Here is a 20,863-nt window from a genome sequence, read left to right as displayed (position 1 = left end):
TGTGGAACTCTGTGCCTTGGATTTGGTCACTGCATGTGGCATATAGACTCCTAGCACTTTTATTTGGACTTTGTGTGCTTATTTGCTGTGTTATATACTCTGTTGGCACTTTACTTTACTTTTATACCACAGTGTATAGCAGAGTGGGGGATTTTATATGCACTAGAGCACCTTTTTTTGATATGCACTTTTTTGATATGCACACATTATTTATGATATATCAATATCCGTTATAAATTTTTAGTTTTGGCATTTATTTATATATATTTTTACACCACCTCGTATCTCATTGCATATTTATACTTATATGCACATATCACTTTATATGATTATCATCTGTGCACACTGAGTTTTTAACCACTGCCAAACACCAGTCGCACTTCTAGGTTCACATTCAGCACTCTCTTAAAATTAGGCACCACCCTACCTTTTTTATACCATATACCTATAGTCCTTGGACTATAATCTAGGGAGTCTGCAGCCTAGTTTTATATTACACATTTTTATACTACATAGATTTTATACCATTTTTACTTATTTTATTCGCACATATATCTGTTTATTTTTGCACATATACTCCTTTTTATCCAGATAGACCGTTAGCGCGGAGTTCTATATCCTTTAATGCACATTTATTGCCCTCTGAACTTCTGCTACAGACTGAAATTGATCCTGTATGCCTAATACAGTAAAAATCCTAGAGTTTCTCCTCTACTAATACATTAAAGGACAGCTGAGATTTAGAGTTCTAGAAAAAAGTTTAAAGAAGCAAGAGTTTAAAGAAGTTTGTGTTAAGGTTATAATGTAATTGTGTGCAACAGCCTCAATCATTTTGTCTTTATACAAAATATCATTATAGTTATTTGTATTATTGCTACTACAACTATAACTTTTTTCCCAAAGCACTGATCCCTAGATCAATGAGGTTTACTGTTACAGTTGACACTGGCCATTGCTACAGAGATATTTAGCCAAGGGGCCCACTAAAATTTTGTTATAGGGTCCCATAATTTCTGGTGACCCCTCTGTAGTGGATGTTTGAAAAACAAAAAAATGGAATGGCAACAGTAATGAGGTGTGCAGAAAAGCTTAAACAAATTAATGCAATGCAATGGGGTACTACAGATTTCATGATATTACAATGGTATTTTGCAATGAGGGCAAAAAGAGACTCATATTAAAAACAAGTCATGTCCATCTATTGAGATCTAACATGTCAGTCTAACAAAAAAAACATATAAAATGTAAAAAAAAATAAAAAAAAAAATACAGCATTACAGCAATGAAGGAGATAGAGAAGAATTAAACCCTTGGAGACTAAATCTTTTTCTGACACTTGTTGCTTACAAGTTAAAATCACTATTTTTTGCTACAAAGTTACTTAGAACCCCCAAACATTATATATATATATATATATATATATATATATATATATATATATATATATATATATATTAGCAGAGACCCTAGCCTACAGAATAAAATGGCAGTCGTTACAAAATGTTATGTCACACTGTATTTGCTCAGCGGTCTTTCAAACACAGTTTTTTGGGAAAAAATACATTTTCATGAATTAAAAAAAAAAAGATGTAACAGTGAAGATAGCCTAACTTTTCTTATATTGTGAAAGATGATGATACACTGAGTAAATAGATACCCAACATATCATGCTTTAAAATTGCCCACACTTGTGGAATGGCGACAAACTACGGTACTTAAAAATCTCCATGGGCGATGCTTTAAAAATTTCAATGATTACCAGTTTAGAGTTACAGAGGAGATCTAGTGCTAGAATTATTGCTCTCACTCTAGGGAGAGGGATGAAGCGCTTTACATTTTTTTTTCTTGTTGATTTTACTTTATATTTTTTATTTTTACACTGTCCCTGTAAATTTTTATTGATCACTTTTATTGCTGTCACAAGGAATTTAAACATCCCTTGTGACAGTCATAGGCAGTGACAGATACTCTTTATGGAGGGATCTGGGGTTTATAAGACCCCAAACCCCTCCTCTGCACTTAAAAGTATTCAAAACACCAACATTTTTAAAACTGGCGCCTTTAAGACTCCAGTAAACCAGAAGTGTTGTTGTGACGTCGCTTCCGGGTTACTAGACCTGATCAAAGTCGATTCCACGATTCCAGCTTTGTTTGGGTCTCTAGCCAGCCAGGGGATGTGCCGATGGTCGCTGTGCCCCCCCCCCCCCCCACTGCTTGCAATAACAGTCAAGCTGATTAGCCGCATCAGTTGTTATTACAAGAATGCCAAATGTCGGGCTCTAAAAAACTGTGAAAGGGTGATGTCTACAGCTGCAGGCATCACTCCCGGTACAACCCCTTGAAGCAGAAGGCTGCATATTTGCGTTACGTTGCTGTCAAGTGGTTACAGTGTAGGTGAACCAACACTGAGGTTTCTCTTAGTTACTTTTGGTCTGTTGAATATATTGAAAGTGTTTTGTTACATTTGTTCAACAAGTGCAAAAATGTCTGTCAATCTCTCCAGAAATACAGCAAGCTTATAACTATTTGTTTTCTCTGTTTTAGATAATTGTTAGTTTGTATTTTTCCCACCACTCTCTTCGGTCTACAGAAGAGGAGAGGGTGAGGTATTCTATAGCCCCAACATACTTCCTGTCCTAAGGTGACACCTCTGTAGTGCAATAGAGTGAGTGTTGTCACTTTAGGACAGTACAAATGGAGGGAGAGGGTGCCAACATACTGGGAGTGGAAAATGAATATAGATAGAGACACATGAAAATGAGTGAAAAAAGAATGTAAAAAATAAAAGTAAAAGTAAAAATTCACTATTGGAAATAAAAGGGTACTGGCAACCTGAGGGACAAAGAAGAATCTCAATCAAGCACTGCCTCTTTGGACACTGATGGGAGTCACCACCCACATTAGCTCCACCCAAGTCCTCTAAAAAAATTACGTCCATCCACACCTGCCCCTCTTCCTATTGGTTTGATAAAGGGGCAGGGCCCTGAAACGAGTAACCACGCTCCCTCTACATACCTACATTGTCCTCATGGAGACCCATCCCCGAGCAGCTGACAGATCAGGGACTCCAATACACTGCAAGGTAGTTGGCTCCCCTGCCTGACTTAGTAAACAGTCTGGCATGCTGCTTCATATTGCTACCTGATACGTACCCAGATATAGCTACAAGCGCCAGAGTGCACGTCCAATCTATCCCAGCCTCCATCCTCCGAGCAGCCTGGCATTTACCACCGCAGCCACAGCTACTCTCTGCTCTGTCTGACACATAGTCGCTGTCATATTTCAGCCGGCGATACATTCACACAGCCATCTGCAACCGCTGACATCCATCCGAGCAGCTGGACCTCCCATCTGCAGTCTTCATCTCATTGTATTAGCAGCCCTCCACAGAACTTGATTGAGACTCTGTCCCTTGGAAGTCCAGTAGCTTTTAACTTCCAATAGTAAGTTTTTACTTTTATTTTTTACATTCTTTTTTTTTACTTATTTCCATGTGTCTCTATTTATATTCAATTTCCACCCCCAGTATGTTGATGCCCTCTCCCTCCATTTGTACTTTTTTTCTGACAAGTATCATATGGCCAGAAAACTAGGAACTATACAGGAATAGGGCTTTCTTTATTTGGTCAGGTAAACATTTCATGAGCATTTTTGCTTAAGTTCATTTGCAAAATTTAGAGGGAAAAATCTGTTAATTCATTAGAAAGTCAGTTCTAGTAGACAATGTACAGAAATGTATTTTAACCAACATTCAGATTTATATTGTCAGATTAACAGAAAATGAATAGGAATGACTTACTAAAGAATTACTGCATATTGCTTTTTTTCAAAATAACTAAATATATCCCCTTCTGGGTTTAAAGTATTCATTTTAATTTATTTGTCGTATATTATATATATATTTCCAAGTCTTTAACCACTTAAGCCCCGGAGGATTTGGCTGCTAAACGACCAGGGGGTATTTTGCGATTCGGCACTGCGTGACTTTAACGGACAATTGCGCGGTCGTGCGACGCTATACCTAAACTAATTTGGCGTCCTTTTTTTCCCACAAACAGAGCTTTCTTTTGGCGGTATCTGATCACCTGTGCGATTTTTTGATCACGCGCTATAAACAAAAAAAGAGCGTCAATTTTGCAAAAATAGCAATATTTTTCCCTTTTTTTATATGAAATTCCCCCCAAAAAAAATGTAAAAATCAAAATTTTTTAACATTTTCGGCCAATTTGTTTTATGCTACCTATGTTTGGTAAAAAAAATCGCAAAAAGCGTATTTTGATTGGTTTGCGCAAAAGTTATTGCGTTTACTGACTAAGGGAAAGATTTTTGTCATTTTTGTTGTTTTTTTTTTTAACGCGTAATGGCGGCGATCTGCGATTTTTTTTGCGGTACTGCGACATTGGGGCGGACAGATCGGACCCTTGACTGACATTTTTGACACTTTTGGAGTTACCAGTGACATTTCTACAGTAATCAGTGCTATATATATGCACTGTTACTGTAAAAATACACTGGTAGTGAAGGGGTTAACTTTATTTGAGAGGGAGGGGCTGTGTGTGTCCCTAGGGGCGTGATTCTTACTGTGATTGGCTGTGGCTTCAGCTGTATGCAGAGTGATCAACGGATCTACATAGTAGATCCATATGATCAGCTCTCATACAGAGGGGAGAATGACAGGCAGCTTGTTTACACAAGCTGCCTGACTTTCTCCCTCTCCCCCCGCCGATCGCAGAGTGGCCGGCGGACATCGGGTCCGCCGGTCACACGCGCGGGGGGGTCCGTGACCACGCGGGAGCGGGAGCGCGCCTCCGGCGGCGCGCGCTCGCTCCCTAGACCCTCACAAGCTAGTGACGTAGCCCTACGTCACTTTGCCTGTGAGGGGCTGACCGCCGACGTAGATCGGCGTGCGGCGGTCGGCAAGTGGTTAAAATACTGATTTATAACTAGTTACTTTTATTGCCCATAAGTTCCCCATTACTGTCTTAGCGTGTCTGGTTCTCTATGTAGAAGTGATCATCTTGGTAGAGGCCGGTGCTTGATTCCTGTTAACAGAGTTGCCCCCCTAATCCCTAATGATCTAATGATTGATGAGGGAATTAAAATGCAGCAGCAGAAGAGGTGCAGAAATCACAGATCCACAGAATAGATAAAACAGAAGCAGGGAGATCCCTGCATTGCAGGTCTCCAGGTACACATTTTTTTCCAGCAAGGAGAATTGGTAGGTATCACCAAACCACCTTCTAAATTATGTGAGACTAGAAGTCACAGGTAGCAGAAATTTAGGAAAAAAGTAGATTTGTCAAGGTACTGCTTAGGCACAATTAAAATTTTTGTTCTGTATAAAAAAAGCTGATCTTCACTTTTTGTGTTCAGATTCACTTTAATAATTCACTACTGGCAAATTGTACAGTGCCCTTTTCCACCTTCCCACCTGTCTCTTCTTCCCTCTAGGGGATCTCTGACCATTGACACAAAGCATTTTTTTGCACGATTCCCTACTCCGGTGACAGAGATAGTCCAATAAGTCTCACATGATCTTAAGCCGTGTGTCATAAACCTCTTAAAGGGCTGGTGCTAGGAGGTTAATGAGAATATATAGAGTACTTCCTTGTTAGGCTAGTGATGGCTTCATGGTAGTCAAACTAAATGCAAGATTCCTATAAGGGACTTGAACCTGGGACCTCTGCTGTGTCTGGAAATGGCTCTTTCTGCACTACCTGAGATGCTGGACAGCACCCTGTCTGATCCATTGGATAACCCTATCTTGTGCCATAACTTCTGCTGAACCTTGAACTCTTTGCTCCTCCCATTAACTTCCTGATTTAGGCCATGTCTCTGCACTTCCTGTTTGCCGGATTATTGTGCTCCCTGAAGCCAGTATCTCACATTTGTTTTTCCTGTTGCCATCCCTATCTTTAATACCACTCATTCCTAACCCTTGGCTTCTTCCTTGATTATGCTTTAGCTTGATCCCAACCTGCAACTTCGTGTTACCGATCTTTGGATTGTTTACTGACTATGCTTCTGTTTGATCCTTACCTGCTATATCTGCTACTGGAACCTGGCTTGCTCACCTCCTGGTTGGGCTATCCTGTGGACCATAACCTGGTACTAGCATGCAACTAAACCCATCACCACCATCAGGGGCTCTGGTGAACACCAGTTAGTACTTAGACTCCACACAACAGGTGAGCCTGGGTTATTTTCCAGGGTGATCTGCTTGGATACTAATTCTGCTGGTTGGTGGGAGTCCTTCTACTGCTATAGCTACTGTTCTCTGAGGTTGACCGTGATATATACAGTGGTGAGTTCTGACTCAAATAAACTGCTAAACATATCTATATTGGCTCATAGCAAGCAGCTTATCAAAAGAAATAATCTGGACTATCTCCTAAAGTGCCACAAATAGACTGTTCTCTCAACAATCCTATTGGTTGGTCTGATCAAATTATTTCAAATTATAAACCACTTAGAAGCTCCACAACCTCTTGTCTTATTACTGCCAATAAATATACAGTATATGGCAGTGAAAATCTTGTTCCTTTGTCAGCATGTAACAAAAAGAATTTCCAACATGTCATAGAAATGCTGTATGCTAAACGATGCACTTGTGTGGCTTACAAGCACTCCTATTTATCTTGTTGTTCACCTCTGCATAGCCAAAATAAAGCTCAAATTTGTTGCATCTCTTGCTTTCAGAAAACCTTGCATTGATACCAAAAAACAAAAGGCCTAATCAAATGAGATACAGTGCAAGACCATTAGACAGACATCATTATCTCCAGCCACAAATGTTTTAGCCAAAAAGAAAAAAAGGAAAGGGAGGGATGTTGTATTAAAGGGAATGTATTTTCTCTCAGACTTTTGATACTTTTCAAAACAAAAAAGAAAACATAGACATTAAGTTTTGGAAAAAACAAAAAAACTAAGTGATTATGGATACAAGAATAAAAACAAATGGAAGTACATAATAGTGAACTCTACAGGCTGATGTATGATACTGGCCATAGACAGGTTGATATGTCACCTAACCCTGCAAATCAAGCAAAGTCATTTTTTGGTGTTCTCCAAAGACTTGAAGAGAATTTCATAAGGAAAGCAAAGCATTCCTTTCAACTGAAGTATTTTTTTCATCACATCATTTTCTGGACAGCAAAATGTTGACATTGTCCTTGGGATTTTAAATGTCTGTATTATTAGAGGCACTTGACTAACCTAGTTTAATAGAGGCAAGTTTAATTGATTTTGGGGTATTCAGGATACATGATTTCTCAGTTGCTTGACTGGATGAATGATGTGAACAAAGTTTCACCTTAGTCACTAACTTAAATGAAACTTCACTTTCTTGCATACAAATTATATTTTTAAATACTTCAACCACATAAACTCTGAGGTTCTTGGAAGAAAATAATCTTAATCAAAGTTAGTAGCAGGTAAAATGTAGCCTGTCTATGGCCAGCATGATGTATATCTTCATGAAAACTACATTTAATCTAAATATAATCCTGTAACAAGAATATTATTTAAAACCGTCCCTTAATAAGTATTGTATACCAAACAAAGATATTAGTAAACAGATTTTTTTTTTGGGGGGGGGGGGGGGTTTGTGGTCCTTTTAAAGCCATATTCATAAAAGCCTTATGTATAAACTTGGGTGAAAGCCAAAGTTTTTGATATAGTTATGCAAGATAAAAAAAAAATCTCCTTGATTATAAAGATCTATATTCATTTTGGTAACATTAGTTAACTTGTAAGGAACAAAAACACAAATATTTAAATTTAGAAGTACCCTTAAAATATATTAATATTGGAACAAACTTTTTTTATATTTTGTGTCCATAGCAATAAAAATAATTAAAAAACGTACATTATGTGGTAGATAGCGAAAAGTTTAAAATATATATATATATGTTCTATATTAGAGTGAAAAAAAAAAACTTTCATGAATAAGGCTGTTAATGTTGAATTCTAACATTGATTGCAGGACGCCACCCTATGTTTTGTACCTGTGACAAAGTTGATTTGCAAGAGAGTCTTGACATTCTCTAAAATAAAACAAAGAAAGAAAATAATTCTTAGTTAATTTAAAACAGAGTATACGCAGAATGTAATCCATCTTATATGAACTGCACTCAGTTGGTACTGTTCTTAAGGGTTTGAACTGAAACCTGACACTGTTTGTGCCACTGCCAAATACTTGGAGTCTATTTATAAAGGAGAGAAAGTGATTTTTAACAAACATTCGTTTGGAGAACCAATCACTTCCACTTAAAATGTATGGCCTAGGATGGTTATCCACCAGAGAATGTCTGTGAAAGTCGCATCTTCCATTTTAGAAATAGAATCATTGAACACCTTCACTTATAAAGTAGTATCTCCTTAAAGCAAACTTGGTATGTAAGGGTATAAAGGCAGTCCTTTCCTGAACTATTATATATAGATAATATATTATAGAATAGATACTTTTTGCACTTAATGTATGTTTGGATGCAGCACACCGAATGTTTGAATACAAGAAACTGAAAGAACTATTTAAATAAACAGGAGCGCTTTGTATATATTAGCCTATGTGTGTACAAAAGAATAAATAAATCAACACCATAGCAAAAAAATTCATATTTCATAAAATGTAATATTACATTGTGCAAATACCTAAAAAATGCTAGTGCATATATAAACCATAAATAAACCACAAGTGCTGGTGCATATGTAAACCTTGAATTAGTAAATAAATAAATATGCAAATGGATACCAAAATCACTACATCAAAGTAACCAAAAAATATTGTACACACATAGGCTAGTATATAGGAAGTGCACCTTTTTATATAAATATTTGAACATATCAGCTGTCTAGCTGTCATGCAATAAATGCTGTTCAAGTCACTGACTCAGAACAAGTAAGCAGCAGGTAAGTTCAAAACTGTTGATCTACATACTTATTCTGGTCAGTAACTTGGACTGAAGTCAGAGAATCAGCATGACAACCTAGATAACTAGGATTTTCAGAAGAAGATCAAGATTGGCAGCATCAAATCCCTCATGACGTGAACTCCATTCCAGTAGACTATAAAAGCCAAGTGAACCTTTAAACTACCAACCTTGAAATCATAGAGAAGCCAAGGCACAGTTTAGTGGCTTAAATCCGGAGAGGTTTGGTGTCTATGTGCTTCTATATCCAATCCAACATTCTGATAAACAGCACATCTTGCATAGAGAAACCTAGACCCTCTACCGCATTTTGGAAACTGCATTTTTCCTAGTGGAAGCCTGCATGGCAATTATATGTGTGGCCTAAAAAATACTTGCATACTTATGATTAAGCCCAATGTCGGTGAAAAATGTCAGAGGGGGATGAGGGGGATTTGAGCTGAAGCCTGTCTTTCATTTACCCTACACTGGAATTGAATACAGTGTGCAGTGGTGCCTGTTTGCCATATTATACTGTATCGTCGATCGAGATGTGCTCTATCTTTGTGAGCATCTGAATACAGAGTGTAAACCTGGGAGACTGATACTATATGCTTGGAGCAGCACCAATCTCTTATGGTACTTGAGCACACAAAAGTCTTATTTTTTGAATTCCTTCACATGCGTATAACTTATAAAGCTTGCAGACCACATAAGCACAGTAAACAGCTCATTTAGAAATGTTGGTGACACCTGCTTGTTTTAGCTTTTACACTTTTGTAACATTTTGCTTGATTTTTAACTAATGTGCATATCAAAATGTGAAATAGAAAGTTGTAAGTTGGGAAGGCTGTCTTTACCTGCACATGAAGTTTAATGGCATCCCAGTCTGTTTGACCCTTCTTCCAGAAGTGCATTTGTGAAGTCAGGCACTGATGTGAATGAGAATGCCTGGCTCGCAGTCTCTGCTCTAATTCATCCCAAAGGTGTTCTATAGGGTTGAGGTCAGGACTCTGTGCAGGCCAGTCATGTTCCTCCACCCCAAACTCGCTCATCAATGTCTTTATGGACCTTGTTTCGTGCACTGGTCGAAGTCATTTGGTAAAGGGGGGATCATAGTTTGGGGTTGTTTTTCAGAGATTGAGCTTGGCCCCTTAGTTCCAGTAAATGGAACTCTTAAGGCGTCAACATACCAAGACATTTTAGACAATTTAATTTCAATTTCAATTTTGAACCCTATGGGCTAAGACTGGGATGCCATTAAAGTTCATGTGTTGTAAAGGCAGGCGTCCCAATACTTTTGGTAATATAGTATATGTGATGCAGTCTGTCACTACCACTGACTCAGTAATAGTTATTTTTTCTGATTGCCCTTGAAACATACTTGTTCATCTTGCCAATAAAGCGGTTATTTTTCTACTTGCTTTATTTCAATTTTTAAATTGGTATTTCTACAGAAAGGCAAATGTATATATTAAATAGAATATATTTCTCGCGCCAAGGAGTACCTAACCAGATGTGTGCTAAGTAGAGGTATAGTAGAGTTAATGTGTGGACTAAGCAGCTGCTATAAAATAGGAAGATATACGTATAGGTAGTTCCCAACTAATTGAGAAACGATATAGCACTTGCTGATATGTGCAGGAACTAGCGGATTATGTGTATGTATAATTAAAATTGCATTACTAAAAACAGTAAAATTGGGCTAACCCCTATAAAATACATATATAAATAAATAAACAAATAGTGAATGTGCCAATAATCAAGTCCAAAATGCAATATAATATCAAAGTGCAAAGTGATATATAACAGTTCGTAGGTGGCCCGTTTGTAGTTTCTCAAACAAAAAAGGGGCCAGAAAAATGGAAAAAAGTGCTGGTGCTTGGTGTTAATTCCTCCAATGAGATAAAGTGTTCATTCATGCAGACACTGAGGGAAGATGTACACTCACCAGATAGGTTGGGTCTCTACTGCCTTACGGTCAAGAGACCATCAAAGCTTTGTGTGATCCTCCAGGTCTGGATGGCAGCAACTGCTGGGCTCCTCTCCCTCTTTAACCAGGATCCCCCAGGCGGGATATGCGGGCTCCATGCGGTTCCTGGGATAAGCAGTGCTGTGTTCTTCTATGATGGCTCCTCAGTGTTCACTGATCACAGCTCTACCCTGTAATCCTCCAGCCAGGGATCAGCACCTTCTCCACAGCCACATCAACTCACTCCCTCTCTATTCATAAGCTCCGCATTACTCTGCGAGTCTGCATACCCGGCCAGGAACCAAGCCTCGTTCTCAGGTAACATGTACCAAGTCTCATTCTCAGGTAACATGTACCAAGCCTCGTTCTCAGGTAACATCTTATTTGAGAACGTGAGAACGAGGCTTGGTACATATTACCTGAGAACGAGGCTTGGTACATGTTACCTGAGAACGAGGCTTGGTACATGTTACCTGAGAACGAGGCTTGGTTCCTGGCCGGGTATGCAGACTCGCAGAGTAATGCGGAGCTTATGAATAGAGAGGGAGTGAGTTGGTGTGGCTGTGGAGAAGGTGCTGATCCCTGGCTGGAGGATTACAGGTTAGAGCTATGATCAGTGAACATTGAGGAGCCATCATAGAAGAACACAGCACTGCTTATCCCATGAACTGCACGGAGCCCGCATATCCGGCCTGGGGGATCCTGGTTAAAGAGGGAGAGGAGCCCAGCAGTTGCTGCCATCCAGACCTGGAGGGTCACACAAAGCTTTGATGGTCTCTTTACCGTAAGGCAGTAGAGACCCAACCTATCTGGTGAGTGTACATCTTCCCTCAGTGTCTGCATGAATGAACACTTTATCTCATTGGAGGAATTAACACCAAGCACCAGCACTTTTTTCCATTTTTCTGGCCCCTTTTTTGTTTGAGAAACTACAAACGGGCCACCTATGAACTGTTATATATCACTTTGCACTTTGATATTATATTGAATTTTGGACTTGATTATTGGCACATTCACTATTTGTTTATTTATTTATATATGTATTTTATAGGGGTTAGTCCAATTTTACTGTTTTTAGTAATGCAATTTTAATTATACATACACATAATCCGCTAGTTCCTGCACATATCAGCAAGCGCTATATCGTTTCTCAATTAGTTGGGAACTACCTATACGTATTTCTACCGAAAGGGCTGTTTCTTCTCACATTTTGCTTTCAGGTTATGATACTTTGCCAGTTTATAGAAATGTTTTTTTTAGTAGTTTTCTTCATTATCTAATATATGCATCATGCATCCAGAGAAAATTAGCTTGATGTGCAATATTAAAGATGAATTCTAATCAAATTGCTATTTATTAATATACAGTTTTAGTACTATTTTTATTTGCCAAAATATGTATATTGTTCAGCTACAGTTGTTCTCGTAACATGCTGTATAGTCATTAGGTGACCCCACTATTTGTATAATCCAGCTCTTCAGCCTACATCATTTCTCAGACCCTAGCCTGTTCACTGGGCTAAAAATGAACATGAAGCCCTTCCTGTACTTTTCCCACAGTATAAGCCTATCAGAAAAACACCTGTCCAGCTCCTATGTCTGAAATATGTTAGGATGATAGCACTCTCATACTCTGTTTGATTTACTGCAAGTTAATAAAAAAACACATTTTAGGTAAATTTACTATCAGTATTTACAAATTCAGCTTATTATTTCTGACTGGATTCATACTTAAACTATTATGGAGGGTGTTAATAAAAGGTGTCAGACACCCTTAAAAATTCTGCTTAACTGCCTCTTAGAAATTGCAAAGCCTATAAGGTCTGTCTTGCTGTTGATTGACAGTGCATGGCAATGGGCAGATCCATAGCTGCTATGCAGTCCAATGACAGCTTTGGAATCCACACAATGTCATTTTCTGCCAATTAAAATTAAGGGGGACCTGATGAGGAAAAAGAGTTACAGTTCCTCATCAGGCTCTGGCCTGCTAACAGGTGGTGTGACCATGTTCCCCCTCAGGTCCATCTACTCTGCATCCCCTGCCCTTTTGTTTGCTTTTAGCTTTCAGCAAACAGCTGAATGAGGTCAGTGATCGAGTCCTGTATAGGAAGCGGTCACATGCATGATAGGTTCCCAGCACAGGCATGCCCTACTCTGATGGTCTTAATTACCAGCAGTTTCCTAATCTGTGAATCTTTAGTACTTTTTTAAGAATATTTCCCTGCCATAGCAACAGGTTCTTAAAGTGGCAGTAGTTAGAACTACCTGAATTTGGCGCATGTGTTAGTAATGCTGCTGAAACTGGCACAAATGCTTGCCTGAATTAGAAAACTATTAAAGGAAACTACTATTAGAAAAGGGTCAAAATGCTTTATTAACCCCCCCCCCCCCAATATTTGACTGTCACATTCCTTTAACATTATAATTCACTTTGCTCGAGTGCATCTGTGTTCTTTTTAAGCATCCATTCAAGTCAAAAAAGTTCATTTTTTTCACATGGCTTATAGATAATTGTTTAAAACACTTTTAATGGTGTGCTTCATCTTATTCTATCTCAGCTTAAACTCTAATAAATCATGTCTTAAGGTTTAGGAGTTACAATTCTATTAGTTCATCAATCTGATTACAATATACTCTAATACATTTTACATGTATTGTATATGTTGCAAGAGTTTCTTAGTAAATCATGGCCAAAGAGCTGCAAGAATGTTATTTACAACAGTAAATCAACATGAAGTGAAAGACTCACATGTGTGAATGTTTATTCACATCTTTTCAATTCAAATAAGGAATAAAAGTATTTTTTTTTACCTACTACATGTGTTATTAGGCTATGCACAGTACAAGGTAGTTCTGCCGTGTATCCAATAGCTCTAAAGATCCTAATTTATCAATTTCCAAATGTTAAAGCATGCACTGGTAATATAAGGGGATATTTTTAAGGTTTCTCTAGCATAAATACAGCTGTGCTGGTAGTCATTGGTCCATTCTGTAATCATATTGCAGAAGCTTAATAGCAGAGAGGGGTGCCATATCTATCTATCTATCTATCTATCTATCTATCTATCTATCTATCTATCTATCTATCTATCTATCTATCTATCTATCTATCTATCTATCTATCTATCTATCTATCTATCTATCTATCTATCTATCTATCTATCTATCTATCTATCTATCTATCTATCTATCTATCTATCTATCTATCTATCTATCTATCTATCTATCTATCTATCCTGGAGGGTTGCTAAGCATTGCACAATGCAGGGTTCTTACAGACAGCCTGTGTTAGTTGTCTGCTCGTACCGTGTATGAGCAGGCAGTTACACTCTGACACGAAGAGTCAATGAACTATCTAGAGCACTTAACAGCACCCTGGTAGTTAATTGAGAACTACAAGCCTCAACTGAAATCCTATAAAGAAGGTGCCAACCTATGGTATCTCTGAAGCAAAAAGCAAACATTTACCTTACTACATGCCCCCAAAAAATGTAAATGTTATTTATTAACCAATATCTCAAAGAAGATATATACCTAATACCAAGATAAAATATACAATGTGGAATATGCAAAATGAAATATAACATTCATAAGTTCATAAATCAAAATGTTTTGCAAAAAAATCTCCTTCAAAATAAATGTTTAGTGTTAGTAAGTCCCATAAACATAGAGTCATTATTATTAAAAAATTATTGACACATAAGTGCTTTAAACCAGAAAAAACAAAAAAACACAATCGAGTTCACTATGAAGTAATAACAGTCTTTATGACCATCCCCTGTGCTGTTTGAAAAAACTTTAATCATGCTCTTCATCAAATATGACAAGTGCTCCACCATGTGCCATAATCTAAATGCACTCCCCAGAGCCCCAAAGTCGCTAGGGCCAAACACGCCTTTTATCAATTTAAAGATATAATATCCAAAAATTCTTCAGCAGTCATTGACACTTTTCCATTGCCATAGATAACCATTAACATCATATCCGGACTTTGGTGAAACACATGCATGCACGCATGTTGGGGTGTATCAGCAAATGATGGGGTGAACGGTTCTCGGGAGCCAGTTCCAGATTGCCATGGGGATTGTGCAGGCTTATCAAGCTGGTGCCAGCTTGGGCGCATTCAAGCAGAACAATTGTTTGTTCTTCTGTATTATTTTATTAAATGGTGTTGCATGATCACCTTGTTATTTGTTTATTTTATGATAACTAGTGCTATTTACTTGATGTGAGTACATCATCAATGGAAAAGTATTAATATCTGCTAAAGATTTTTGGGATATTACATCTTTAAATTGCTAAAAAGGCGTGATTGGTCCTAGCGACCTTGGGGCTCTGGTGAGTGCATTTAGATTATTGCACGTGGTGGAGCACTTGGTATATTTGAAGAAGAACACCAATAAAGTTTTTTCATACAGCACAGTGGATGGTCATAATGACTGCTATCACTTCATAGTGAGCCGAATTGTGTTTTTTGGGGGGTTTTTTGGTTTACAGCAGTTACATGTGAATCATTTTTTAATATTTATTTTACATTTATGGGACTTACCGACACTAAATATGTATTTTGAAGAAGATTTTTGCACAATATCTTGATTTATGAAATTATGAATGTTATATTTCAATTTGTATATTCCACATTATTCATATTGGTATTAAGTACAGTAGATATCTTCTTTGAGATATCAGTTAATAGAGAACTACAAGGCAACAGCTGTAACGGATGTCGGTACGTGTAATTTTCACATTCACAGAACACTGGGAATGAATTACGCAGCTGGGTGGGCAGAGCCCCGCATGGCCTTGGTTTTTTAACATTTGTGACAGCTCGCTGTCAGAAGGGGGGATTGGGGGGGGGTGGTTGTGGAGACTAGTGCACCTGTAATATGTTACATGTATATAGGTTTAAACATGTAACATGTTGCAAAAGGTGAATTTATCCTTTAACGGATTCTGTAATTTTTCTGTTTATAAAAGTCCTTTCCCTGGCTTCCTAAACTAGCTCTTGAAATCATGATTATTAAGGTTGACCTTCCTTTAATTACACAGTAAGATGGCATATTATTTCCAGGACACTAATTTCCTCCCCTTTGGCTTAACTTAAATTTGATTTATTATAAATGTAAGAAGGAAGAATGTGTTGAAAATGTTTATACATCCTTTTTGTAAAAATGTGACATTTGTTGATACTTGGATTACACTCAACCCTGTATTCCCATAAGACTTCATTAAACTTCCAGACTGGCAGTTCTAAGTTTTGTCATGGCACACAAGACATAAAAAAAATGTAGTTTCCTCCTTCATAGATATTAAGAACCAAATAATGAGCTTCTCATTCCTTTTTGAGTCAGGCTTAACATGCTTATATGTCTAAAGATGCTTAAGGCCATATTTATATAAGTAAAGCACAGTAATGCTAAATAAAATTGCATATCCAAGTTTTAGATTTTCATATTAAAAAGCTTCATCACCTGAATCACCCACCATATTTTTATATGTCATGGGGTCTCTGGCGGAAAGATATCCCCTCAATAGTTTGTGTATCTATCTGTCTTCTCCTAGGTGTATTTCCCCCACTACTGGATTTCCAAGTTGTTTTTTCCGCATTATAGGAAATGTACTGGGAAAGATTAATACTTTCATTTGGCTTTGTAATGGCTGGTGGTAAAAACTCTGGAATTCCTGAGAGACAGAGGAAGAAAGCAGTTTCACCTTTCCCTTCTGTCCCTCAAATGCAACAGAAAGAAAAGAAAAATCTGACCACCAAACGAAAATTTCCTTCTGAAAGCGGTTGTACACCCGAAAACGAAAAAAAGAAAAAAAAACCTGCAAGACAAAGGCATAATGAGCTAGTATGCATTGCATACTAGCTCATTATGTATTACTTATCTTAGAACGAAGCCCCAACACGGACCCCCGGACATCGCTGCGGGCGCCGCCATGATCCCTTTGCGTCTCATCTGGGTTCGGCGGCTCCGGCGCTGTGATTGGCCGGAGCCGCGATGACGTCACTCCCGCGCATGCACGCGGGAGTGATTTTCCTGCAAGCTCCCGGCAAGGAAAACTGGAGGTCCCTCGCGTGAGCGGCTGCATGCACTGCAAATATCTCCTAAACCGTGCCGGTTTAGGAGATATTAATTGTACCTACAGGTAAGCCTTACTATAGGCTTACCTGTAGGTAAAAGTGTCAAAAAGCGGTATACTACCGCTTTAAGGTCCAGTCACACCAGCAGCTGTCTTGTAATGTGGCTGCTGTTGTGTGCAGTGAAGTCAACAGTGTCAGTTCCCTGAATATAAAGCATTGCACTATTTACATTTTGCTGAATAACTTCACTGGAATGTCAAAATGACATTTAATTCACCTTTATGCGCTGCAGTGCATTGCAATATGGTGTACTGCACCACAAAACACTGTGGGGAAAAAAGTAGTGCATGACCTATGCACAATGTGGTGGTATAAACTAAAAACATGGGTCACAAAGTAAATTGCCTTGTCTATGTTGTGGGTTGCTTTGGGCAAGGCTGCCCAGTAATGGGCAGTGCAATTTATTTAACTGTGTAATCATTTCTCAACTTGTGACCTGGTGACAAGAACAAATAGAAGATACACAGATAACAATACAACGTAAAAAAGGTTGTAATTCTTCTCTAGTTTCTTACACTTTACAAGCATGCTTAAGGTTGTAAGTAAAATTATATAGAAATCCCCATGTGGTTCACAAGACACTGGTTAAACACTCTCTGTGACCATGAACGTATAGCAGACTGGTCCTCCAATTAGTGAATAGCTGTGATCAGTGACCGACAAGCTTCTGATTACAGCTATTCATTAAAACGGAGTCCCCCCACACTGACACTGCTGACCCATACTCTACCCTACCTATCACAAACCAGTGACAATCAACTTCTGTCCGTGTCCCCTCCAAACATGCCATCTGATTCCTGCTGCTCTCCCCTTACCTGTACCAGGTAGATGGTTGTGGAAGGGGCACAGATTGGAGCATGCAATGGTGCACAGGATCCAATCTGTTTCGAATGGCAAGTGGAAGGTTGGTAAACATGTTCCAGATAGTTTCTTCAATTTCCTGAATGAACACAACTGCTCAATACTGAACACTTCAGTGTACATTCATCACTCAAGAGATAGCAAACATGAATGACATGTTTACTATCTCTTCAGTTTGAAAATGTACACGAAAGCACTGCATACTGAGTTCTGCATTCCCAATCTCTTTCTTTATCTCAAATTTGAACAGACCAGTGATGTTTCTTCAACAGTTTTCTCAATATAAAAAAAATATAATAATTAGTAAATAAACCAGAAATCCAGAAATATAATACCCCCCCCCCCCCGACACACACGCACACACATACATAATTTACAAAAACATAGCATACATGTATATGAACTATATACATTGTGGTAAACCAATACATTTCTGTACACACCAGTGGGTGCATGTTATCATGCAGAAAACACCCATGTGCTGCAGTGCATATGTGTTGCAGTGCATTGTTACAACACATTGCAGTGTTTTTTTTTTTGTTTTTTTTTACTTTTTAAAAATGAAATTTAACTAACTTTATGTGTGGCAGAGTAATATGACACATTGCTGTATGCTGTATTGTGCTGTAATAAAAATGTATGCCTAGATCATTTTAGCACCAAGCACAGACAGCACTGCAGACTGGGTGTTACCATGTCGCATAGATGGGAAGTCAACCTCTAGATTTTTAGTATTTTACAGTCTTTTCTTTATTTTTTTTTAAAAATACAACATTTACAATTTACAAATTTTTATCATTTATTAATTTAATATAGTTTTTTTCTTTCAGATTTATTAAAATTTTTCTATGTTATGTTGTGTTTGTTCTAATAATTATATTAGCATTTTTTTTTTAAATATTGATAAACATTTTCTCAACTATGGTGGAGTATACAAGATCAGAAGCACCATCTTTTTATTTTATGGGTGCTGTGCTTACAGGGAAGTATGAATTGGGGGGTTTATTACTAACTGGCAAAACATAAAGTATAAAATAGTGAAACATGATTAAAAAAGTGAAAATATCAATAGCAAAATGGTCTGGCCACCTAAGGTTAAAATGGATAGCAATGCATAATAATGAATGGGTTAAATGATTAAATTAAATTGCCCAATCTTCATGCATACCCTTGTCTGAGAATTACTTTTACAAATTACTGTATATTGCATTTCAGCCCAAAATTACGCTGAAGATACAATTTAATGCAGATTAAGAATATACCATGCTAATCCTGATATTAAACAAACCTACATTCACTCAAACACATGATAAAAATCCCTAAAAAGCTCTTGGACACAATGAGATATAGTCATATATACTTGGAAATCAAAGGCGAATTTCTATCTTAAACACATTTTTACTTATTACTTAATCACCCAAGCGCTCACTCCAATGGGAATAACAGGCGGGCTGCTCTCCTCAGGCGGGGCACTCCAATCAGAAGTACATACAAAAGAGAGAAAAGGAGGCACAAACACCTGGTGCATTACCCTTTGGACACCTTAAAACTTTTATTAAAAATCCAAAAACATACTCACAGACATGAAGCACATTTGTCGCATAAAATGAGTCCACTACATGTGGAGGTAGATGTCCCTATCGTTGGACCTCTAATGCGTTTCGGGAGACACGCTCCCTTCCTCAGAGGGAAGGGAGCTGTCCAACGATAGGGACATCTACCTCCACATGTAGCGGACTAATTTTATGTGACAAATGTGCTTCATGTCTGTGAGCATGTTTTTGGCTTTTTAATAAAAGTTTTGAGGTGTCCAAAGGGTAATGCACCTGGTGTTTGCGCCTCCTTTTCTCTCTTTTGTATGTACATTTTTACTTATTACTCTATTTTGTCAATTTTGTGTTATTTTAGAGTAACATGAACATTTTGATATTCTGTAATAGAAGAAAAGTAATGAAACAGACTTAATGGGAACAAGAACAACATATTAACAAATAATATATTTAAATAATGCTATGAATGATGTAGCAAGTAATCAAGCTTGACAGAAGATTTATATCTATATGTGTTTATGATTTATGGTCATTAACAGATATACTCACATCACTTTCATGACCCTCCCGAAGATTATATGTAAGATCTTGCTGAATGTCTTCTACAAATTTGTGTGCATATTCTGGATAAAAGTCCAGAACTTCATAAAGGCCTTTGAGGATAATACACTGTAGATCACAGTAGGTCAAAGCTTTCACATCTGCATTGGTTTTTATTACTTGATCTTTAATTGATAAAGTTGCTCCAATTAAATCTCCTTTACCTGTAAGTATAAAAAGCCAAGTCAACAAAATACTGCACTGGCAGACTGTGATAGCAAGACTTGTTTTGCAGATATCTATTTATGGATTACTTTTACTTCTAGCTCACAGGAGGTCTCTTTGGCTACTTTTGCACTGAAATATTATTTGCAGCTAAAATATAGTGAAGCCTATAACCAATCAAGCTTAAAGGAAATTTCTCATCCTTTTTTTTATTTCTCCAACCTTGATTATTAGGTAATTAAAGTAAACCCGTATTTTGTCCATACTAGCCAAATAACAAGTTTATTTCAGAGGAGGATGAATGGATGTTATACTTACCTGCTCTGTGCAATGGTTGGCACCTTACCCCCTCTTTTGAAGTCCCCCGTTGGCACTCTCTATCCTTCTTATAAGTGCTTCCTCAGCAAGCCATATGCTGAGGAGGCATCCTTACAGGCACATTCCATAGGTGAGGCCATAGACACACACAGCACGGCGCGGCCACGCCCTGCTGCTCCCTTGACTGACAGCAATAGGAGCCAATGGTTCCAGCTGCTATCAGAGTCTCCTGTGAGAAGAGGAATAGATAGCAGTGGTGCTGCAGGCGGGCACAAAGCGGAGCATTTTATACCCTAATCCATTCTCAAAAAAACCTGCTTAGGGCTCTTTCACACGGGCGTTCC

The 20,863-nt window shown here is 37.9% G+C and overlaps 1 protein-coding gene across 5 annotated transcripts in view; it reads right to left on the bottom strand.

The window, feature by feature from the left end:
- The window catches only part of KCNH8 (potassium voltage-gated channel subfamily H member 8), a 675,597-nt gene that overhangs the window by 66,985 nt on the left and 587,749 nt on the right, over window positions 1–20,863 (bottom strand). For 3 of the 5 annotated variants that reach the window (XM_082259173.1, XM_082259174.1, XM_082259176.1), the window contains 2 exons: window positions 19,986–20,200; window positions 8,007–8,045 (listed from right to left, as the gene is read on the bottom strand). In XM_082259173.1, the coding sequence (XP_082115299.1) occupies window positions 8,007–8,045; window positions 19,986–20,200 (254 nt within the window). The remainder of the gene's footprint in view (window positions 1–8,006; window positions 8,046–19,985; window positions 20,201–20,863) is intronic. The other 2 variants (XM_082259175.1, XM_082259177.1) reach the window with 1 other exon arrangement.

The sequence above is a fragment of the Pelophylax lessonae genome (assembly GCF_965119305.1).
Source record: "Pelophylax lessonae genome assembly, chromosome: 5".
In the NCBI taxonomy this organism is placed as follows: Eukaryota; Metazoa; Chordata; class Amphibia; order Anura; family Ranidae; genus Pelophylax; species Pelophylax lessonae.
Note: the sequence above shows the minus strand (reverse complement) of the source record. Positions and strands in the feature narration are given on the sequence as shown.